The 9,170-nt window shown below is 42.5% G+C and overlaps 1 protein-coding gene across 12 annotated transcripts in view; it reads left to right on the forward strand.

Annotated features, from left to right (window-relative positions):
• Positions 1 to 7,836, forward strand: part of GATAD2A (GATA zinc finger domain containing 2A) — a 132,897-nt gene extending 125,061 nt beyond the window's left edge. For 11 of the 12 annotated variants that reach the window (XM_058162515.1, XM_058162510.1, XM_058162504.1 and 8 more), the window contains 2 exons: positions 2,322 to 2,505; positions 6,716 to 7,836. In XM_058162515.1, the coding sequence (XP_058018498.1) occupies positions 2,322 to 2,505; positions 6,716 to 6,849 (318 nt within the window). In that variant the 3' untranslated portion in view covers positions 6,850 to 7,836. The remainder of the gene's footprint in view (positions 1 to 2,321; positions 2,506 to 6,715) is intronic. The other variant, XM_058162514.1, reaches the window with a different exon arrangement.
• Positions 7,837 to 9,170: the final 1,334 nt, after the last annotated feature.

Raw genomic sequence — 9,170 nt, forward strand, 5'->3', positions numbered from 1 at the left:
ATGAATGGTTGTAAAGCAAGGAGTACTTGTACCTGGTATGGTCTGTATGCAGAGGCAGAACATTTCTGGATAAGCAGGTTTTCTCTTGGATAATAATGGAATCTTCTAACGGCTTAGAAGATTCAGGCCAAAAGTCTCTCCGGTTAGCATCAGCTTTTCAACTAGGTCTATATCCCAAGTTCTCCCAGAAAGTCCTCAAGAAGCTGCACAGGTATTCCTTGACTAACAACCGTTCAAAGTTACGACAAGAGTGGAAAAAAAGGGGCTGGCCACCATTGTAGGCACCACTGCAGTCAACATGATCAAAATTTGGCTGCTTGGTAACTGGCATGAATGTACAATGATTGCCGGATCCCAAGGTCACATGATCACCATTTGTGACCTTTCCAAAAGTCTTCTGACCAGCAAACTCAATGAGGAAGCTGGATTCAGTTAACAACTACAGTGGTTCACTTAACAACCGTAGCAAAAAAAAAAAAGTTTGTGAACTCAGTTGCAACTCAGCCGCATTATTGAATGATGGAAGTTCCGGTTCTAGTGTTGGTCGTAAGTCAAGGACTAGCGATACTACCTCTGTTGCTCTCCAGTGATGTCATCCAGGGCTCCACCAATAGGAACCTAATCGCAGAGAATTGGAACTATTTTAAATTGCCCTCTTTTCCCAAACCACTGTAGGCTTCTTGTAACCCAATACTATCCAAATTTTGCTGAATTCTTCTGAGAGATGTTCGCCTAAAGCAGGGGTCTCCAACTCCATGCTGGGAGTTGAAGTCCATAAGTCTTAAAGTTGCCAAGGTTGGAAACCCCTGGCCTAAAGGATATTCTACTCCTTACTGTTGTGGATTATTTGCTATGCCCTGGCTTGTACAGATTTTAAGCATAATTAGGACCAGAATTCCCTTTTCTGAGCAAGGCAGTTCTCAAGTCAGTCATGCCCGATTTTACAGCCATTTTTGCCACAGTTGTTAAGTGAATCCTGCGGTCATTCAGTGAACCTGGCCTTCCGCATTGACTTTGTCGAAAGCCGGCTGGGAAGGTTGCAAATGGTGATCAAATGACTCCGGGACAGTGCAACTGATGTAAATACATTTGCCAATTGCCCAAATTTTAATCATACAACTGCACGGATATTGTGACAGTCGTAAGTGTGAGGACCGGGTCATAAGTCACTTTTTTCAGTACCTTTGAATGGTTGCTAAACAAATAGTTGTAAGTCAAAGACTACCTGTATGGGAAAGAAGTGGGAGGGGAGAGCCTGTGGATACTGGGACATACATTTTATTTACATATTTTTATATATTTCATGGATGTGTGGATGAACTCATCCACAATAAAGGTGCACAACTGAACTTTTTGATACTTTTCCAAAAGTTGGCACAAAAATAATTTGGAATGTAATACGAAAGAGGTGATCAAAAACATGAATGTTTATTTCTATGCTTATTTAATGTGATTTTTGTTGTACAACTCCCCACCATGTTATTCTAAAAGCAAATTCAGTCCTCCCTCCCTCCCCTGTTGCATGTGAACAGCCTAGAAACCCATCAGTTCCCCTGAGGCATAAACTAGAATCTACCCAGCAAAGGTGACTGCCCAAAATCTGGACTGGGCACATGAAAATAATACTAACACAACTAATTCACTTTTTCCTGTTTGGGCATGGGAGCTAAAGAACTCATAACTAAGATGATTAAAGGCCTGGAGACAAAAAAATATAAAAAATGGTTGCTGGAATTGGGTATGTCTAGTTTAATGAGGACATGATAGCAGTGTTCCAATATCTCAGGGGCTGCCACAAGGAAGAGGGGAGTCAAGCTATTCTCCAAAGCACCAGAAGGCAGGACAAGAAGCAAAAGATGGAAACTAATCAAGGAAAGAAGCAACCAGGAATTAAGGAGAAACTTCTGAACATTGAGAACTATTAACCAGTGGAACTTTTTGCCTCCAGAAGTTGTGGTTGCTTCAACTCTGGAAGTTTTTAAGAAGAAATTGGAGAACTATTTGTCTAAAACCGTATAGGATCTCCTGCTTGACCAGGGGGTTGGACTAGACGACCTCCAAGGTCCCTTCCAAATAGATTCTGATCAGACCAGTGTTTTTCCAAGCGTAGGAACTTCGAGATGTGTGGACTTCAGCTCCCAGAATTTCCCAGCCAGCATAGCTTCAACTCTGGGAGTTGAATGTCCACATACCTTAAAAGTTCCCAAGCTCGGGAAACACTGCTCTATATGATTCCAAGAATGTGATTCTACTCTGGCCTCCTTTCCAGCACTTGAATTTCAGGGTTTTATTTTCTCTTCCTTCTCTTGATCATTGTTCAGGCCTCCAGCCAGCTGTCCCGAAGTGCCAGCACCCCTCGTGGAGTCTTGCATGCATTTAGCCAGTCGCCCAAGTTGCAGAACGCCTCCGGTGTGGCCGTACTTGGTGGCAGGCAAGGTAAGCGTGCTCAGAGACCCATCGGCAAAGGAGGTGCTTACACTTGGAAGAAGACACCCGTCAACGCAGGTAGATGACTCGCTCTCGAGACTCCTTGTCTTTATCGCTGCTGGCCGCGCTCCCTTGTCCGGCCAGCGTTCTTTCTGAAAGGAAAAAAAAAAAACAATCTCTGGGTGAAAAGGGTGTTTCTATTTATTTCTCTTCCTTTCTTTTTGGTGCATTCACTCTTTCAAAGCAATATCAGTAGGCTAAGGCCTCCCTCCCTCCACTGTTGTGAAATATTAAAGGTAGTCCTCAACTTATGACCGGAATCGAGCCCCAAATTTATCTTGCTGAGCGAGACATTGGTTGAAGTGAGTTTGGCCTTACTTTGCAACCTTTCTTGCCACAGTTGTTAAGTGAAATATCGTTGCAATTGTTTTAAGTTAGTAACCCACGGTTGTAAAATTGAATCTGGCTTCCCCATTGACTTTGGCTGGGTCAGAAGGTTGTAAAAGCTGATCGCGTGACCCCCCAGGACACGGCAGCCGTCGTAAATACGAGTCGGTTGCCAAGCGTCTGAATTTTGATCATGTGACCCCGGGGAATGCTGCAACAGTCACAGGGGTGAAAAATGATCATAAGTCACTTTTTTCAGTGATGTTGTAAACGTTGAATGATCGCTAAGTGAACTGTTATAAGTGGAGAACTACCTCTTTATGGATTCTGAGCCACCCCATGACTTCCTTGGAAAGGGATCTTGAGAAATATCAGTGTCCTTTTGGTGATTCTCTTAGAGCTACAAATGATAAAAGCTCGGTCTATTTAATTTATATTGCTTATTGTAAAAGCCAAATAGCCCAGAAGTGGTATATTTTTCTAGGTTCTTCTGACGACAACGGAACCCATTCTGGGGTCATGTGATGAAGTCCTGTCTCTTATTTTGAGATGGGGAGGGGCAGCACGTTCACTTCATGCGCGCACCTGCCTTCCGCTAATGCAGGGGTCTCCAACCTTGGCAACTTTAAGACTTGTGGACTTCAACTCCCAGAATTCTGGGAGTTGAAGGCCACAAGTCTTAAAGTTGCCAAGGTTGGAGACCTCTGCGTTAATGCACTTTGCTCGTGCGTGCGCCTTCCATGCATGCGCCTGGGCTCAAAAACGTGCCTGAATAGGATGGCATAGAGCCGGGGAGGGTGGGGGCCCCCCACCCTGTGATTCTCGCTACCAATTTGGGCGAACCGGTCTGAACCGGATAAATACCACCTCTGGGAGAGGGCCATTGAGCAAACTATTGCTTTGGGGAAGTATAAGTGATCAAATTTCATTATCATCATCATCATTATTATTATTATCCCCATCATCATTTAAATTTATTACAGGTAGTCTTCTGACCTTATGACCACAATTGAGCCCAAAAGAAATTTTGCTCCTTTTTACGACCTTTCTTGCCCCGGTTCTTAAATTTACTTACCGCGGATGTTAAGTTAGTAATATGGTTGTTAAGTCGATCTGGCTTCCCCATGGATTTTGCTCCTCAGAAGGTGGTGAAAGGTGAACCACGTGACCCCAGGACACTGCAACTGTCATAAATAACACGCCAGTTCCCAAACGTCTAGTATTTTGATCCTTTGGCCATCGGGATGCTGCAACGGTCCTTCGAAAAATCATCAAAAGTCACTTTTGTTTTTCAGTGCCATTCTAACTTCCAACAGTCCCTCAACGAATGGTTGTAAGTCAAGGACTACCTGTATTTGAAGTCCTCCATAAATGGAAGTTCTATATTTTCAGGGTTTTAATGGTGGGACTTAAGCTTCAGGGAGACAAATGGTTGTCGCCACAAAATTAAAACCCCCAAAATACGGCCTGTATTTTGAGCTTATTTGGAGGCAGTTGAAAATGGGGATAGTTTGCCTCCCATTCCCAATTCCGTCCTTAATTAATGGGAGACGATCAAAAGCGTATGGCCAACATTTGACCATTTTGCCACCAGAATGGTGAGCGCGCAGGGCCTACAACCAGCATTGTAGATGGAGACAAGGAGGCCTGGCAAGAAAGCATCAGGTGATTTTCTCGGCAGTTTTTCTGTGCTAATGTCCTGCCTGTCACCTGACTAGCCAGCTGTTACTCACCATATCTCTTCTTCCAGCTGTGTTTCAGTGTTACAGATAGTCCTCGACTTACAACCACAATTGGGACCAGAATGAAATGGTGGCTAAATTATTATTATTATCTCTTTTATTCATTAAACATGAAACTCAGTCAACTGAATATTATTATTATTATTATTATTATTATTATTATTATTATTATTATTATTATTATTATTATTATTAACCATATGATAAGAACATGACAGAAGAGGAGTAAACATACATCCCACAGTCCACATAAAATTTCTGTGGGGCTACCACAGTGGCCTTATAACTGAATGTCCAATTCAGCCACAGTTGAACCCAAAATTCATGTTGCTAACTGGAACATTAGTTGAGTTGAGTCTGCCCCATTTTATGACTTTTCTTGCCACCAGTGTTAAGCGAATCCTTGCATTTATTAAGTTAGTAACACGGTTGTTAAGTGAATCTGGCTTCCTCTTTGACTTTGTGGGTCAGAAGGTCGCAAAAGGGGATCACATGACCGCAGGACACTGCAGCCGTCATACGTATGAACCAGTTGTCGAGTGTCTGGATTTTAATCGTGTGACCATGGGGCTGCTGCAACGTTTTTAAGTGTGGAAGAATCATCATAAGTCATTTTTTTCAAAGTTGCTGTTGTAACTTTGAACGGTCACTAAATGAACTGTTGTAAGTCGAGGACCACCTGTATGCTTAATACTTTGCCTATCAGCAGAATTGCCACTAGGGGGACCTTTCCATCCCCATTGGCTAAGTGATGGCAGACATTAAACAAGTCATCATGTGACTAAGCCTAATTTGATGACTTCTTACGGTGGTCATTCAGCGAACCATGCGGTTGTTAAGTGAATCGTGCACTTATTAAATGAATCGGGCTTCCCCAATTAACTTAGATTCTCAGAAGCCAGCCAGGATGGTTAGCAATTTGAATTAAGTGACCGCAAGATGCTGCAAATGGTCATAAATGCGAGCCGGTTGCCAACTGTCCGAATTACGATCATGTGGTGCGACGGTTGTAACTTTGAAGACAGGGGTCCTAAGTCACTTTTTCCGAGGCCGTCGTGACTTCGAACCAATGTTAAAACAAAATGGTCATAAGTCAAAGACTATGTGCATCTCATGGCAGAATGTGTTCGATGCTCAGGGTTTTTTTCCTTTGGGCTTTTCTTCATCTGTGTCTGTCTCTTGTCTATAGTTTAATTAATTGTATTTTTTTAAGATTTCCCCTTTTGATCTCTCCCCCTTATTCTATGCTGGCTTTGTCCCCCCAGATGGGGATGTCTTTTCCCAATCTGGTTGTTTCTCAATATTACTGAGAATGAACAGTTCCTCATGGGAATTTTAATTTTAATTTTGATACATCTGAGGAAAGCCAGAAAGGTGAGAGAGTGTCTAGAGCGGTTTTTCTCAAGTTTAGCAGCTTGAAGATGCGTGGACTTCAACTCCCGGAATTCCCCAGCCAGCCATGTTGGCTGGTTGGGGAATTCTGGGAGTTGAATTCCGTGCATCTTCAAGCTGCTTGTTCTGTCCTCCCTCGCCTCCATCCGAGTGATGGCTTAATTAGCTGGCACTATCAGCTCTGGTAGCAGAATAGCCAGCGTCTGCCAAGAGCCTCCGTTATTTTCCACGACGTTGGTGAGTCACCCAGAAACAAACTTCAGCTCTTAATCAGTGGATTTGCCTGTTACAAAGAGACACAGCAGTGCTCACTGCCTTTATATCCTGTGGGATGTGGCTCCATGACTCAGCACTTCCTAGGCCTTGGTTCTGTTGTTCCCTCCTCTCCTGCCTACGAAACCTAGGGTCCAAACAATCCTGATTGCTGTCAGCTGGTTCTGAAGGCGTGGCCTGGGGGGGGGGAAGAGTCAGGGGACGGAGGCCTCGTTATCTCTTCCACCTGGCCTGTTTCTGGCTCCTGGAGCTGAGCCAGGGAAGCTGGTGCTCCCGAGGTAAATCCTGACGGCCCTTCCCCCTCACTGTCCAAGTCACTTTCTGGCAGGAGGCCCGGCTCCGTCACTTTCTGGCAGGAGGCCCGGCTCGGGGGGGGGCGCAGACACAACACTGCTAAACTTGAGAAAAACCGCTCTAGACACTATTAGAAGGGGAAAGTTGCCTCCACCATTAAGAGTTCATTTCAACGCACCCTTTGTGTTCCTTTTCTCCAGGAGGGACGTTGAACTTTGTTAACCCTAGTCTGACCGTGCACAAAACCACCTCCTCGGCCGTAGATCGCCAGCGCGAATATCTCTTGGATATGATTCCTCCACGGTCCATCCCTCAATCGGCCACATGGAAATAACGCAGGAACCTCCGCCCCGAGTGGAAGACTTCCAAAAAAAAAATTTTTTTTTTGTCTATTACATCTTCTTGGGTTTTTTTCTTCTCCTTCTTCTCCTTTTTGATTCTGCCATCTTTCCCTCCGAAATTTCTCCACGCAGTGGAAAAGCCGCTTTCAAGTCTAACTGGATCTGCCCGCGGGGTTTGCCGGAAAGTATTTTTTACATATATATGTATATTTTACATATATATATATATATATTTGCGCCAGTCCCATCAGGGGCTACTTTGCTTCCTGCTGGATAGAAATGGACGCTCGAAAGGGTGGTAATGAACATTTAGGCTACCGAGTTCTTGCAAACTTTTTTTTTTTTGGCTGATGGTTGAGACCATCCCCAAGGAGAATCTCAATTTAATATTATTGTTTTCTCTGTGTATTTTGTCTCTTTAGTTTGGGGTTTATTATTATTCTCTCTCTCTCTCTCTCTCTCTCTCTCTTTTTTTTTTTTTTTTTGATCAGCACTAGTATGGAACAAGGACTCGCGCAAGAGATTTGATGGCTCAATGGCTTCCGGTCTCAGTCCCTTCCCTTCTTACATACCATCTCTTTTTTTTTTTTTTTTTTTTAGTTACCTTAGCTGAATTTTAGTTTGGTTGATCATACAGTGGCCCTTCGTGACCAAGGATGTACTTCTTCACCCGTTCATAGAAAGCAGAAGTGGGACCTGGCAAAATTTTGTGGTTGGGGGGAGAAAAACCCCAGAAAGCTGGACCGGTTTCCTCACGGCCTTGTTTTCTCTAAACCCCACTATAATTCCTGAGACGGCACTATTCCAAAGGATAACAGCAGGAGTTTGGTGTTTTGAGTTTGGAGGTTTTGTTTTGTTTTCTTTTTAACCCAGTAATAACTTATACTATGAGCAAATGCAGACAGACTTGCCACCGCCAGAAGAAATGGAGCAACCGAACACAGGATGTGCATCTCCTTGTTTTCGGGATTTTTTTTTTTTTTAAATAAATAGAATCTTGTTTCCGACAGATGTTCTGCTCTGGACCTTTGCTGGTTTAAAGAATTACTGGACAGTTTATATAAAAACAGCTCTGTTGGAATCTCCTCAATCTGAAACGAACGAACAGGTTGTTCTTTTTTTTGTTTTTGTTGTTTTTTTTTAAAAAAAATGAAAAAAATGAAAAAAAAAATAAGTCTGACGCTCCCAAAGAGAAAAGTGAGCCGTGTGGAGATGAATATTTTTTTTTCCTACAAAAAAAAAATAGACCCAATATCTGATTGAATCTCCCTTTCCCTTTTCATTTTTTTTCTAGAAAGGTTTTTAACTTGCCTGTCTTAAGAACAGTGTGCAATTTAGTCACGTGGAGCAGAAGGGACCAGAGGAGTACATTTTTTTGTGTTAAAAAAAAAGAAAAGAAATAAATAAAAACAACACCACGAGACAAAAGTCCACATCTCTCTTGCTACCAATTGTTGTGGGGGAAAAGAAAACAGCCTTGCCATAGGTGAACCATTATATTACTGCTGCCCTCCGTATATGTTGGACTAAGCTCCCACAATTCCCACAAGTTAGAGGGTGCCTAGTGTAGGAAAAAAACAAAACACAACACAGGATCTCCGGCTTTATAAAGCACAACATGGGTGCAAACAGCTGTTGTCTCTGGTATGTTCAATCCCATCCTTAGAAATGTAACCAGTTTTTACTATTAGCATCTTGACTAATGTTGGCTTTAAACCGCACTTCCTCTTCCCATGCCTCCTGCCAAATTCAGTGAAATACGGGGAAAAAAAGTCAGTCTTATTTTTCCCTTTCAATGCCTTTTTTTTTCAAGTAGAGGCAGAAGTACAGACCTTTCTATACCTATTCATACTAGCGTATTGGTACTAGATCTAGTGCTGATATAAGAGTTTGTTGCAAAAAAAATTGATATATAAATAAATGCATATATAAATATAAATATATATAAATATATATATATATATATATATAAGACTATATATAAAGCAGGGTGGGAGGGGATTAATACTGTGCAGGCAAACCTTTTTTTGGAGTCGGGGGTCTGGAATTTTGTTAGCGACAAGCGAGATGCCTAATTTAAGAAGAGACCTACAAATGTTACTGTATCAGGAAGGGCTCCCATTCCAATGACAGCCCTTGCATTTTAATAAAAAAAAAAGTTCCTCCTAATTCCCCCTTTTTTCCCCTTTTTCTGTAAGCTTGAGAATATTTAGATATAATGTTTTAAAGTTCTGGTGGGTAGCAAGCGTTATAGGGTTTTAATTTTTTTGTACACAGTTCTTCTGAATTTCAGTGTTCATGGTGGGGCCTGCTT

The sequence above is a fragment of the Ahaetulla prasina genome, chromosome 1 (assembly GCF_028640845.1).
Source record: "Ahaetulla prasina isolate Xishuangbanna chromosome 1, ASM2864084v1, whole genome shotgun sequence".
In the NCBI taxonomy this organism is placed as follows: domain Eukaryota; kingdom Metazoa; phylum Chordata; class Lepidosauria; order Squamata; family Colubridae; genus Ahaetulla; species Ahaetulla prasina.